This window comes from Anomaloglossus baeobatrachus, chromosome 3 (assembly GCF_048569485.1).
Source record: "Anomaloglossus baeobatrachus isolate aAnoBae1 chromosome 3, aAnoBae1.hap1, whole genome shotgun sequence".
In the NCBI taxonomy this organism is placed as follows: domain Eukaryota; kingdom Metazoa; phylum Chordata; class Amphibia; order Anura; family Aromobatidae; genus Anomaloglossus; species Anomaloglossus baeobatrachus.
In genome coordinates, this window is record NC_134355.1 from 91,172,978 (window position 1) to 91,188,140 (window position 15,163).

Genomic DNA, 15,163 nt, shown 5'->3' on the forward strand with positions numbered 1-15,163 from the left:
GTGAGAAGGTCCGAAAGAGCAACAACTAAAAAAGGAAAAACCTTTCTTCATTACCTAACTGGGAGTTGGAAACTCTAATCTGAGGTCAGGAATCTTGAGGTTTTCTAAGTGAATTGGATTTTGGAAGGAATCCCATAGTCACGATCCAAGACTTGTCTTGGCAATGTGTCCGTATGATGGGGATTGCCTGCACTCATGATTATTTTATTTTGCATTGTGAAGAATTAAGACGGGATACTGTCCGTCCGTGAAGGACAAACATATTTTTATTGGATTCCTCAAAAATATATACAAACAAAGCATTCTGTAAAAACAGGAAAAGGACATCTGATATATTCTAAAAAGAATAATATAATATTACAATTTGTTTCTGATTTTGCCAAAAGAGAATCTACAGCAATTTCTCCCCTTATGTGGAAGTGCTCGTGAGATTGTAATTTAAGGGGTTTTCCAATATTTTTTTTTATATATATTTGGCCGTTCATTTTACGAATTACCGTACATGTTGTTAGTCTTCAAATTACCTCCCAATCCACACCATTCATGGATCTGCTGTGTGTAACTAGCTGAGCTCAGGTCCATTTCTTTTAAAGCATATAATGGAAGTTATTTTTCAGAAATGAAAAAATAAAAACCCCATTAAAGGACCCTTCGAGGTGGCCCTGGTGCTGTGCATTTGCCCAAACTGGACTGGGCGCATGGATTGTGGATTTGAACAAAAAGTCACAGTGAATCCGCACAAAAACCTTCATCATGATTTTTTACATCACAATCACTGGGAATATATACTGAAACCGGGGTAAACAGTGGTAAAAAACCTTAAGAAATTAGCAACAGATCACAAATGCTGGGATTTTATGACCTATTTCTACACAAAAAGGCTGCAGTGTGTAGATAAGATTTGTATGTCCATGTGTATGGGAAAAGCTCCTTAAGAATCCATATACAGTGGAACCTTGGATTACGAGCATAATTGGTTCCGGGAGCGTGCTCTTAAACTAAGTTAAGGGTGCTTTACACACTACGACATCACTAGCGATCTCGTTAGCGATGTAACACGCCAGATCGCACATATGATTTGCAGAGATCGCACATGTGACCGGTGCTACAAAAAAATGACCTATGTGCGATCTCGGCAAATCTTATCTGCAATCTGGCGTGTCACATCGCTAACGAGATCGCTAGCGATGTCGCAGCATGTAAAGCACCCTTTACTCTTATATCAAAGCGAATTTTCCTATAGGAAAGAATTGAAATGCCGACAATTCGTTCCACAACCCAAAAATATTTACTGTATTTATACAAACTTATTACAGTAATACAAAATAATGTCCTGTATTCATATAAAATTATTACAGTACACTAATACAAAATACTGTACAGTAAAATCAAATAAAACAAATTAAACTGGACATTAGCCTGCAATAAAATTGTTGGTGTGCGAGAGGTACAGTATAAGCAATGTGCTGTACTGATTAGCAGAAAAAGAGTACAATACTGTATCCACAAATGCCAATTGATAGACATGATATATAGTATATACTGTACTGTACAATGGTATACTGTATACAATACATATGGACAGAAAGTTACCTCCAGAGCAGTCAGAGCTCGGTAAAAGGACGGAACCGGAAGTGTGCACGGTAGAAATTTGCTCTTATTGCAAAGCATCGCTCTTAAACCAAGTTACAAATGTGTAAAAAGCTTTGCTTGTCTTGCAAAACACTCTCAAACCAAGTTACTCTTAATCCAAGGTTCCTCTGTATATCATAAGTATATGGTTTTGGACAATTCTGTTAAATTCTTAATTCATCTGTAGTGAATAGCTTGTCAAATGACAATGACCTTATTTTAGAAAGCTTTATTTCATTTGATAGGCTATTTAATTAATAAACAATCTGTAAATTTCCCTTTTAATTTAAAATAGAAACATTTTTAACTTTAACCCCCAAAAATCATTCCAGATTTCCAGCCCCTAGGCGTCTTCCTTCTGTATAAGGCTGCTTTCACACTACGTTTTTTTAACATGCGTCATGAACGTTTTTTTGCTGTAAAAGCGAATCCTGCTTTTACAGCAAAAAAACTCATGCAAACGCATGTGTTATTTTGCAGGATCCTGTCACTTTAAGTTTATGGGCGGGCATTGGAGTCATGTGATCGGGAGTCAGTGGAACTGAACGTGACAGACTGGGTGCCGGCATCTGACAGCTGCGGAGGCTCGTAACCAAGGTACACATCGGGTAACTTGCTTGGATACCCGATATTTACCTTGGTTATGAGCATCCGCAGCTGCTAGGAGCCGGACTGCCTGCTCCCTGCACATGTAACCAACGTAAACATTGGGTAACTAAGAGAAGCGCTTTGCTTGGTTACCTGATATTTACCTTGGTTACGAGTGTCCGCAGCTCTCAGGTGGGGGAGAGAGAGGGGAGGGAGAGGGAGGGGGGAGAGACAGAGAGGGAGGGGGAGAGAGGGAGGGGGAGAGAGACAGAGAGGGAGGGGGAGAGAGGGAGGGGGAGAGAAACAGAGAGGGAGGGGGAGAAAGGGAGGGGGAGAGAGGGAGGGGGAGAGAGGGACTGATCACACCAGGCTGGTTTCTGGGCATGCTCAGTAGAGCAAGCAGGATCCTGTTTATCAGCATGCCAGCGTTTGCATGCTGTTTAGTCAGGATCCAACAATTTGCAGTATTTGGACGCAGCTCAAAAACACTACAAGTAGCGTTTTTGAAAAATGTTAAAAAACTGCAACTCGCTGGATCCTCACTATAACGCACGCAAACGCATGTGAACGCATGTTGACGTGAATCCATTGCAAATGCATTGAAATGAAAATGTATTTGCACTGGATCCATTTTTGCGTTAAAAAAACGTTCAGGATGCATGTTAAAAAAACGTAGTGTGAAAGCAGCCTAACACACTGTTCACTGTCTGTTGTTGAATATAATCCATCTCTAGCAGAGGATAACATGAGATGGAATACAAGAAATGGCCTCTGCTCTTGGTCCTATGTCTGTCAGACTACATACAGGCATAAAGGATAGGTAGACTTTCATCTTCTCAAAGGCTAGCCATTTGGCAATGTTATAAGCAGTGCTGGGAAGTGAGAGAAAGGAAATCCCAGTACTTATAGTACTGGCAAAATGCTGAAGAAGAGACGATAGTAAGTTACAGAGCATGGAAATCAGGACATATTAGATTGGAATATGTACCAAAAGGAGTTTTAATTGTGGGGTTTAAAGGCAACAAGACAATATTTGTTCAACAGATTTTTTTTCTGAAGGACAAGTAACATTTTCTTTTTGACACACAATCCACAAAAGAATAATAAGGGATTATTAATTTATAATCCAAAAACCATAAACAAAACATAGAGCAACTTTTCCGTAGAATTTCTCTCCATAGGATGTGGTGTTTTGTAAATTTCATGATCTATTTAGTTTCCCACTGACTATAAACAGTCAGTACTGATCAATCCCATCCTGACGGTCCATACGGCTGCAGGTTTTTTATATATCCAGCAAGCAGCAGTGACCGAAGCAACACGGAAGCAGAGAGCCGTCTCTCCCAGGACAGCAAACCAACTGAAGCAGCTACGTGTGTAATGACCTATATCCCACCGCTTGTTGCTTGTGTATACTGCTGCCACGTTAGATGATAATGCACTTAACGACTATCTGTATTCATTTTTATTAAAGGAACCCTATTATAGGCTTTTGTGTGGACCATAAACCCAATGTATCCTACACAGAAAAATAAGATTTTGCCCTTTACACAACTGTAAAATGCGATTTAAATAGCTGTACAAAAATTGTTCTCGTTCAAATATTCAAATATTTTTGCATTTTTTTTGTGATACGTGGGGAATAACTTTTATGTTATTTTCAAACTATTTTCATTTTTTTTTTGCTGATATCTGGCAATATGGGCTGGAAAATAAAGAATATACGGTACATGTCTGTCACTCTTTCTTTTATGACTGCAAAGAAACTTTAAAATACATTTTTAAATTTGTTCCCCTTTCTGTAACAAATATTTTTACATTGATGACACTTATTTTTTTACTGGGATGGGGCTTCTAAGAACTATTTGGATTGAAAGTGTTTTGGTTTTAATTTTAAATTACTTATTTATTTTTTAATTACTATTTTTTTTTATTTTTCACATAGTTTACATATTATGCCCCCCATAAAGTCATGAACGACCTTAGGAAAGCAGATGAATATTTGTATTTTTCCGCTTTATAAGATGCACCGGATTATAAGACGCACCCCCAAATTTGGTGAAGGAATAGAGAAATTTTTTTTAATAAATGGGGTCCGTCTTATAATGCCAGTGTCCGTCTAATAAATCATATAGCGTATATGTCCCTCATAGCCCCCCCATCCTAAAATTAGCCCCCTTAATCTGGATATGGCCACCTTATACTGAATATAGCCCCCTTATGCTGGCACACATCCCCCAGTGATGCAACATGTCCCCTATTGCTGGCACACGTCCCCTATGGCTCGCATATGGCCCCCTGTGGCTGGCACATGGCCCCTATGGCTGGCACACTGCCCCCTGTGGCTGGCACACACTGCCCCCTATGGCTGGCACACACTGCCCCCTGTGGCTGGCACACGCTGTCCCGTGTGGCTGGCCCACACAGCCCCCTGTGGCTGGCACACACGGCCCCCTGTGGCTGGCACACACGGCCCCCTGTGGCTGGCACACACTGCCCCCTGTGGCTGGCACACACTGCCCCCTGTGGCTGGCACATGCTGCCCCGTGTGGCTGGCACATGCTGCCCCCTGTGGCTGGCACACACGGCCCCCTGTGGCTGGCACACACGGCCCCCTGTGACTGGCACACACTGTCCCCTGTGGCTGGCACACATCACCCTGTGTTAGATATCGCCCACATGCTGCTGCTTTTAGTAAAATAAACTCTTTCCTTACCTTCTCCAGCCCTGTGCTCCCTCGTCTCGCCCTCCTTGGGGTTGAGCTCCGGCCTCCTGCCTGCATTTCCTGGTTCACGGTCCCGGTCATGTGATCGGAACAGCTGAGTGACATCTCTGCGTGCATGATCACAGCACCAGGAGGGAGACTGGGAAGACACGCTGGAGGGGGTAAGTAATGAGTTTTTTTATTTTACTATGGGCAGCAGCATGGGGGACATAGTTAACACGGGGGGGGGGGGGGGCGGGCATGTGTCATCAAAGGGGCACAGTCAGATATAATATGCGCCGCTCTCCCAGCCCATCGCCGCGGTGCGGTTTCAGCACCACGGTGATGGACAGCGGCTGTGCATATTATATGAGCGGGATCAAAGGCTCCCTCCCGCAGCTTCACCAACCTCCACCATCCCCCCCCAGCACCGCTCCAGAGCGGCCCCCACCTCCCCTGGACCCTGCAGTATATAATCAGTATATTCGGTTTATAAGACGCACCCCCTACTTTCCCCCAAAATTTGGGGGAACAAAAGTGCGTCTTATAAAGCGAAAAATATGGTAATTAAATAAATAAATATAAATATATACTGTATATCTAATATATAAAGGTGAATGTGTGTGTGTGTGTGTGTGTGTGTGTATGTCCGGGATTGGCATCTGCACCGTCCCAGCTACAGCCACAAAATTTTGCACACTCACACGTCTGGACCCCGAGAGCGTCATAGGCTATGTATTGAGGGGAAATTTTAACCCCCGCGCTTTACAGTTATTCGCCAAAAAACCTGCCTCCATTAAAGCGAATGGAGCTGGGAGCCACAGTGCTGCCAGAATTTCAGAAGAATGCACAGCCACGCCCTTATATGGAATGTTGGCGTGTCACAATGCAGCCAGGTAAAGAGACAGACACAGACAGGGACAGAGGCAGACACAGACAGGGTAAGAAACAGACATAGACAGGGTAAGAGACAGACACAAAGAGACAAACAAAGAGACAGACTGACAGGGAAAGAGACAGACACAGACAAAGAGACAGAGACAGACACAGGGAAACAGACAGACAGGGAAAGAAAGGGAAAGAGACAAACAGGGTAAGAGACAGACAAAGACAGGTAAAGAGACAGACACAGGGAAAGAGACAAAGGGAAAGAGACAGACAGGGAAAGAGAGGGAAAGAGACAGACAGGGAAACAGAGGGAAAGAGACAGACAGGGAAAGAGACAGACAGGGAAAGTGACAGAGATAGATAGACAGACAGGGAAAGAGATAGATAGACAGACAGGGAAAGAGACTGAGACAGACGGAGAAAGAGACAGAGACAGTCAGAGACAGACAGGGAAAGAGACAGACAGACAAAGAGATAGAGAGAGAGACAGAGAGATATATACAGAGGGGGAGACAGACAGAGAATGGGAGAGAAACAGAGAGACAGTTAGTATCCCGGGCGTTAATACATTCTATTTATACATTCTATCCCGGGAATGTTAATACATTCTATTTTGTTAACAACAGTTATTAACCCGGACGAAGCTGGGTAGTACAGCTAGTATATATATATATATATATATATATATACACACACACACACACACACACACAAATAATACAATTTTACCTGTAACAGGGGCTTGTGTATTAGCCCCAGTTACAGTGGAGATGCACTCACTAGGTGTCCTAGGACCTAACAGCTCCTGTTCCCTCCCTACACCCAGTGATCACATGAGCAGTGAATGGAAAGGAGGAAATGCTGTTGGCGCTTCCTTTTATTGTATATACAGGTTTTGTTGTTCAGTGCTGTGTATACAGCAATCGGGAAGACAGACAGTAATAAACCATGTATGTCTTCTCCATTGGGAACTCAGCTGTAACTAACAACACCACTCCTGCAGCTGTACGATCGCGTGCAGATGCTCTACTATACACTGACGTTTTAGAATAATAATGCAGAGCAGAAAACGAGCCGCCCGTATATATGTTGATTGGCAGTCTGCAAATAATCTTTTGCAAGTGCCCTATTTATCCTTTACGACACTTCATTTGTTTCCTTTGTGTAATTTTCCCAATTTTATATTTTATTATTAATTAACAAAGATAAGATCAATTTGTATATTCGTTTGTTGTCCAAATTGTTTTCTGTTTAGTGCAATAGTCCAGAGTTGGACACGAAAGCCATTGGCTATCTCTCCTATAGGTTCTTGGATAGGTGATTTTTCATGATGGTTTTCATCTGGTTTTCAGGCCAAATGATGTCAGTGGCACTGGCGGCATTGAATGAGAAGGCTTTCCTTATAATTGGAAAAAGAAGCAAATTTATCTGATAAAATAAAAGTTTGATATGTTTGCTTGTACTATTGATTTTTGCAACGTTAGTTGAAACGATGATGACTAGCGATGAGCGAGCGTGCTTGGCATTGAGTTCCAGGGTGCTCGAGGCACTTATTAATATTAATCAATCAAGTATTGTTCTGGGGCTCAATATGCTCAATTTCCTGGGCCGGCATTTTCTCTCTCATTTTTCCGGAAATCTCAAACAGGAAAAGGTGGGGAAAAGAGAGCGATATCTCATGCCCAGCCCTCCTGTCAGGGACTTAAAGAAAAATGCTCAAGTGTCGCACTGAGCACGGAGAAAGAGACAGAGACAGTCAGCCATTATGCTCGTTACTTGTGTCGAGTCCGTCTGAGTGTCCGACCTGCTCGATTTAACTACTGTGCACTCGAGCATTTTAGCGCTCACTCATCATTAATGATCACAATTTAAGGCTATTTGTACTGTTCCTTTTAGTTAAAGGAATTGTCCACTACTCGGGCATCCCCTTCTCAATCACCATAGAAGATGAATAGCTATATTCACCTTTGATGCTGGCGTCTTTCCAGAGATGTCATTGTAACTCAGACCCAGAGGAAATCAGAGAGCAGCAGCAGCTCTCACTTCTTCCAAGGGTCACTTCTGTCTGAAGGAAGCTAGAGGGAAGCGACCGCTAATTGGCTGTAAAGCTTACATGACAAAACAATGTCACGGGAGCCCTGGGAGGGCAGGCGCCGACATCGCTCGAATGGCACCCGCACAGGGACTGTGTATAACTGGTATTATTTTACATGCGGACCTATGGTGATTGAGAATTGGTTGGGCAGGTAGTGGACCACCCCGTAAATTTTAAAATAACAAAAACCCTTTAAAATATACAGAAGTGTGCACCTTAACATTTTTTAATTCTGTCCAATTTCTCATGCAAAGTATAAAGGCAGCGAGTGGGATTAGTGGACCCACTGGACCACAGATGGGACCCGGGCTCACCCTTTAGTGGGAGGGGCTTTAGACAAGCAGGCAGTGGGCATGGCAGGGAATGATAGGTAAGGGAAGGCAGGTACAGAGTGACAGACACAGGGAAAACGGGACAGGAGCTCAGGAACCTGACAACTAGCTAAATTGACTGATCACAGAAAAACTAAAGGTGTTGTGTAGGCACCTCCCCTAATGGGAGGGTGCCTTAAATACACAGTGCCTCTCAGCCATAGGGCTCTCTTCCATCTGTGATTTTCATGTGCGAGTGCAATCTGATAAAAAAAAAAATCGCATTGCACTCGCAGCAGTGTTAAACAATGAGGTAGTTTCATTTGTCCTGTTTTTTCTCCACACGAATCGTGCTCTCGGTACAATCGCAGCATGTTGCGTTTTGTTTTGAGTCTCAGCTCTCGCACTCCCATACAAGCCTATGGGAGCGAGAAAAATATTGCAATATGGATGGCATACGCATGTCATACAGATGAAATACGCATGTCACACGAATCCTTGGTATGAAAAATCTACAGACTCACATACCACTCGCACGATACTCGCATAGCACCCACATGACACTCATATGTCATACGGATGCTATGTGAGAATTAAAACGCAGACCATACGCATGACAGTCATTCCATTTTTCTGGTCGAGTATCGTAGAGATTATTTATTTGCAAGTGGAAAAAAGCCCATAGGTTGAGAGCCATTTCCTGGAAATAGCAAGCGGGTCCTTTAAGAGGAGGGCCGCTGCGTGTGCATACTACTAGCGATCCTGGAGAGCCTGTGCTGCGTGCATAGGCCCTGGGGTGAGGAGAAGACAGCAGAATATGTAGATGGCTGGGGGAGTGCAGGGGAGGATGCGACCCAGCCGGGTTGATGAGTAAATCGCCGTTCCTTTAGGGACACCGGTGCTACAACCACAATTTTCTAGTAAAACCCTGGATGGGCTATAGCACACATCACAACCATTGCACTGTTACACAAAAAAACACAACATCCAGTGGCAATATTTAAAAAAATAAATAAATTAATTGGCTGGTAATCTCAGGCTGCACATTTCAGGATATGTTAACACAAGTGAAAAGGTAATTAAAGACTGACGCAATGGTGAGAAGCTGATCTACATCTTAGAGGAGCCGCTATTGGACCTAATGGATAAATCCCAAAGCCTTTGATGTTTAGTATCTGGATAAGGTTAGATGAAATCATACAGTAATTTAGTGAATGAGAAGTGAACGCCTGTTTGTTCTAAAATATCTCCAGGCTCTCTATACATGATGTAGAGCAATCATAGTCATCTTTGCAATGGTTTATGGCTGGTGACAAGCTGCACCAGGCACAGTCTACAGTAAATCCCAATGTGCCTCTGTAACAGACCCTATATATAACATATAATATATTATTGTACATTTCTGCTCATCAGATTGTGAAGTCACGCAGAAGAAAAGCTATTACATTATTACAACAGAAGCAAATAGGCATAAATACACAGTCAATGGTAAAAAACAACAACAAACAAAAAAAAACACAATAAAAAAGCAAAATATATCTACAGAAAAACAATCATCCAACAAGAGGAGCACATCAGCACAGATATGGAGTCATTACAAAGCCACTGAGGAAGCAAACACGAAAAAAGGCAAAAGGGAAAAATGGGGAAGCAATTTACCGCTTGCACCTAGAGGTTCACACAGAACAAGGCTGGGCAAACCGTCAGCCGGACCGGTTACCGCTAAATGACCTTTCCCATCACACTGTCGGTTAGTAATGGGAGAGGTGATTCGGCCATGGCTGAGAATGGCGAGGATTGCCCAATCTTGCAGTACAAGGAAGGAAGGTCAGCAGACCGGAAACACAGGCCAGTTGATTGGATGACACATGCAATGGGAGGTTGTAAGAGGCAAGCCACGGCAGACAGACTATCATAGAAGTTAATGTATGAAAAAGCTTACTTCATTTAGAAAGCTCACTAATTGGTCTACCGTTAAATAATCAGATTTGTCTCCATTGCTGAAAAGAAATTTATTAGAAGTAAGTAAGTTTCCATAGAACATAGATATGTAGTTTTATATATAAATATCTAATGACACAATGATGTAACAGCATCGAGAGAAAGTGCTAAACCGTTAGTTTTACAATGTATCCTGCACAACCCGGGATCCTTACACTACTTAAAGGAGAACAACCAGACAAAATATTAGAAGATCCCTTTAAATCTCTAATTCCCATGCCAAGGTATAGTTGGACCTTACATGGTGTCTATGAGAGGAGCTTCTCTGCCAGTGATCTGATTGGCTTTATAAGCTATAAAAAAAACCTTTGGGAATTTTTTCTCCTTGAAGCCAGGCTTTGCCACATAAAGAGTCTAGTCTTCTCCAAAAGACCTCCATCTTAAAAGGAACCTGTCACTTGGTGATCATAATACTTACCTAACGGTCGGTGAGGAGCAGACTGGTCGGATGGGCGTCCTTGGGTCCCGCGCCTCCTCTTTTATCCATCTCTGTCCTCATTCTGAAGCTAGTCTGGATGACGCGTTCTACGTCATCTACACTAGCCGACAGTGAGGTCCTGCGCAGGTGCACTTTGATCTGCCCTGAGCAGGGTGGGACCCGGAGAACGGAGACGCCCATCTGTCCAGTGTGCACCGCACTGACCGTTAGGTGAGTATTATAAACATCTGGTGACAGGTTCCCTTTAAGAAAACTGTTTTAGGGTGTTTGCCCATCATCAGTGCAGAGTATGCTACTAATTAACTGGGTTCAAAGCAGGAGGAGAAAAAGGGTTAATCCCGCGCAATCCGCTAGAATAAGATGTGGAAATGTTGATAGATTAATAACTCTTTTATTCCATAGGTCTACGCGTTTCGAGGTATGAAGACCTCTTCCTCAGGACCAGAATATCAACAATGCAAGGCATATTCTGGTCCTGCATAAGAGGTCTCCATACCTTGAAACACGTAGACCTATGGAATAAAAGAGTTATTAATCTATCAACGTTTCCACATCTTATTCTGGCTGTTTGCGCGGAATTAACCCTTTTTCTCCTTCTGCTTTGAAGACATCTCCATGTGGGGCCGCAGCAGCCGCCATTATCTCATGCTATCTATGGTGGTTGTGTACCTTCACAACCACATCTGGTGAGTGTATTATATCATATATTACCTCGTTTATTTTGGTAAGACCCTATCAGCTCTTCTGTTTTTCTAGCTATATTACTAATTAACTGGGTGAGAGACCTTTGACAGGGGCGTAGAGGATATGGTATCTCCTTGTGCAGACTACTATGTGGAATTGTAAGACATGTAGGCCAGGGAATGCTCCATGGGAAAAAAGGAATGCAAATGATCTCTCTTCCGAGAGTAAGAACGGGCGGCACGGTGGCTCAGTGGTTAGCACTGCAGTCTTGCAGCGCTGGGGTCCTGGGTTCGAATCCCACCAAGGACACTATCTGCAAGGAGTTTGTATGTTCTCCCCGTGTTTGCGTGGGTTTCCTCCAGGTACTCTGGTTTCCTCCCACACTCCAAAAACATACAGATAGGGACTTTAGATTGTGAGCCCCAATGGGGACAGTGTTCCTGATGTATGTAAAGCGCTACGGAATATGTTAGCGCTATATAAAAATAAAGATTTGATTTTTTTTTTTAAGAAATCCTGTTCTCTAGAATCACCTATTGATGGTAGCTCTAAGAGTAAAGGTCCATTAATGAACCCTGCCGCATGACTTAGTATTAGAGATGAGCGTGCCTGTTTAAGTTGAGGTTCTGCGGGTGCAGCCAGACCGTAGATAAAGTTCGGTTTGGTACCTGGACTTGATCTGAATCTCAATGGAAGTCACTGATTTGGCAGTCCACATGCAGACAGCCATATACAGGTCACTTCTGGGGGAGGGAGGATGGAGGTTTTTCATTTTTTTTGTACACACTACCTCTGATCATGCTGTTGTTACCCCCACTGCGAGCCATTGAAACACTGCAAGCGGCTCACACTGGGCTGAGCACCGAGTGTACCCGAGCACAGTGATACACACTTGAGTGGTTTGCATACGCAAAGCACCCAAACTCAAACACTGACTTTTTTGTAATGTCTGTGTCTGGAACGAACACCGAACTTTACTGTTTGAGTTTGCTCATCTCTACTTAGTATATAAAACATTCTTCTTGGAGTAGAGGTTTAGGAAGCACGGGATGTGACTAAAGGCCCCATTACACGCTACGATTTATCTGATGATCTCGTTAGCGATGTGACACGCCCAGATCGTAGTTATGATTTGCCAAGATCGCACATAGGTCGTTTAGTACCGGTCACATGTACACATCTCACAAACGACGCAACATCGTTCAGCGATATATTGTTTGACCAAGGCGGTCGTGTGGCTGTTGTTCGTCGTTGGCAGGGTGTCAAACATAGCAATATGTCTGTTGCGTTCCAAACGACGAAAAATATTTTGAAACTGAACGACATGTCAACGATCAACGATTTTCAACCTATTTGTGATCGTTCAGAGTCGCACGTAGGTGTCACACGCAACGACGTCGCCAACAATGCCGGATGTGCGCCACGGAAACCGTGACCCCGACGACATATCGTCAGATAAATCGTAGCATGTAACGCCGCCTTTAGATAAGTCATCAATCAATGGGGATCAGACTGCTGGGAAGCCCACCAAGCCTTACAATGAAGGGGTTGCACCATGTTGATGCTCCTGGCATCTCATCATGCAGAGAATAGATGACTATTACTGTTCCTTGCACTGTAGATGGTTGTTAGTGCTACCATAGATCTGCTAACGAGATGTATGACCCCTTGTTTTTATAACTATAGAAGTTCGGGAGGTCTGACTCCCACCGATCAACATACTATGCCATATTCTAGTCACACACCACAAAAGAATACTCCTCTAACTAAGCTTTTCTCACATCTGTGTAATTAAAATCATAGCAGACCTCAACCAGTCTTATTTTTTTAACTCATGGTAAAACAAAGATAACTGGATGGTAAGGCTACGTGCCCACGATCCAGAGACACTGCGTTCTAGACACAGCGTGTTCCTTCCTGCGGAGACTTGAGTGTACACAGGAGACTGCAGCGTGTGCCCATGATCAGGGTTCTGGGCCTAGCGGACTTTTGCTATTTTCTCCTGCTGAGAACACTCGCGTCTCCTCAAATATAAATTGACATGCTGTGGCTCGGGAAGCCGCACTGCAGGTCAGTTTACACTGCGAAGAAAACAAGCACAGCGGTCAGGAGATTTCTATAAATCCCATCCACTGTGCTTGTACTGTACATCGCAGTGTTTTGGACTCGGTGAAAACACTCTGCGTCCAGAACATTCATCATGTGGACATACCTTAATGGGTTGTAGTAAAAATTAGAAAATGCCGTTGCTGGCACATGTGCTCTTCTAACAAGAAACATCAATCCTATTTCTCATTTTTGAGCCATTTTTTTAATGAAAAAATGTTATAGAAATTATTTCTAGTTGTTCTCTTTTAAGTAAAATTTATTATAGTTAAAGAAAAATAAAAAAAAACATTTAAAGCCAAATTACCATGAATGTGCTTCAGCAAGTATAGTCTATTAATTTGGTGTGTCTATTAGTTTACAAGGTTAATATCTAATCAAGCCAGTTAATCTGTAGATAGTTAGTACCAGCCAGACTATAACAGGTGTCACATCTGTAGCATGCCAGATCTCATGGTCTAAAGCTCCAAAAACATTTCCATATAAAAACCTGTAGACAATGATTATCTATAGATGTGGAAATGACACAGTGTAAATCAGTGACACAAAAATCACAAGAAGCTAAAATCTAAGCTAAATGCTTCACTTACATCTTCTTGAACAGCTCCTCTATGTCCGTCCTGGGGCAAATCTTTTGGGTAAGTTCATAGAACTTCTCAAATGTAAAAGCAGAAGGTTCAATTTCATCATTCTGCAAAGCAGAAACAATTCACGTTAATGCTCTAAACACATCATCAAAATTCACGCACTGTTCACAGAGTTCACAGTCATTTAAAGGGTTATTCCAACCACCCCCTACTTCTACCAAAAAACAAGATTGTCTTCTCATAGGGGACAATTCGCTGATCACATGGGATCTGATTGATTGGACTTCCAGTGACTCTGAGATTAAGGTTTTGGAATCACATGGTCACTGCAGCCCCTTCTTGAATGATGCTTGACGTCCGCTCTGTTCATTGTCTATGGGATAAAAAAAGAGGCCGACACAACGTACCTCTGCTCCATTCATTGTCTATGGGATGGACAGAGAGGCCGAGACTGCACACCTCAGCTCTGTTCATTGTCTACGGGATGGACAGAGAAACTGAGACTATGCATCTCTGCTCCGTTCAATGTCTATGAGATGGAGAGGCCGACACAGCATATCTCTGCTCCATTCATTGTCTATGGAATGGACACAGAGGCAGAGATAGAGAGGCAGAGACTATGAACTTCCACTCCATTTATTGTCTATGGGATGGAGAGAGGATGAGACTGTGCACCTCTGCTCTGTTCATTGTCTATGGGATGGAGAGAGAGAGGCCGACACAGCGCACCTCTGCTCCATTCATTGTCTATGGGATTGACATAGAGGCCAACACAGCGCACCTCTGCTCCATTCATTGTCTATGGGATTGACATAGAGGCCAACACAGCGCACCTCTGCTCCATTCATTGTCTATGGGATTGACATAGAGGCCAACACAGTGCACCTCCGCTCCATTCATTGTCTATGGAATGGACAAAGAGGCCGAGACTGCACACCTCCGATCAGTTCATTGTCTATGGGATGGAGAGAGAGGCCAACACAGCACACATCTGCTCCATTCATTGTCTATGGGATTGACATAGAGGCCGAGACTGCACACCTCCGATCAGTTCATTGTCTGTGGGATGGACAGAGAGGCCAACACAGCACACATCTGCTACGTTCTTTCTCTATGGGATGGACAGAG

The 15,163-nt window shown here is 43.2% G+C and overlaps 1 protein-coding gene across 5 annotated transcripts in view; it reads right to left on the reverse strand.

Moving 5' to 3' along the window:
• Positions 1-15,163, reverse strand: part of PLCB4 (phospholipase C beta 4) — a 516,205-nt gene that overhangs the window by 141,282 nt on the left and 359,760 nt on the right. For all 5 annotated transcript variants that reach the window (XM_075339305.1, XM_075339306.1, XM_075339302.1 and 2 more), the window contains exons 11-12: positions 14,039-14,139; positions 10,161-10,218 (exon numbers count right to left, since the gene is read on the reverse strand). In XM_075339305.1, coding sequence (XP_075195420.1) covers positions 10,161-10,218; positions 14,039-14,139 — 159 coding nt within the window. The remainder of the gene's footprint in view (positions 1-10,160; positions 10,219-14,038; positions 14,140-15,163) is intronic.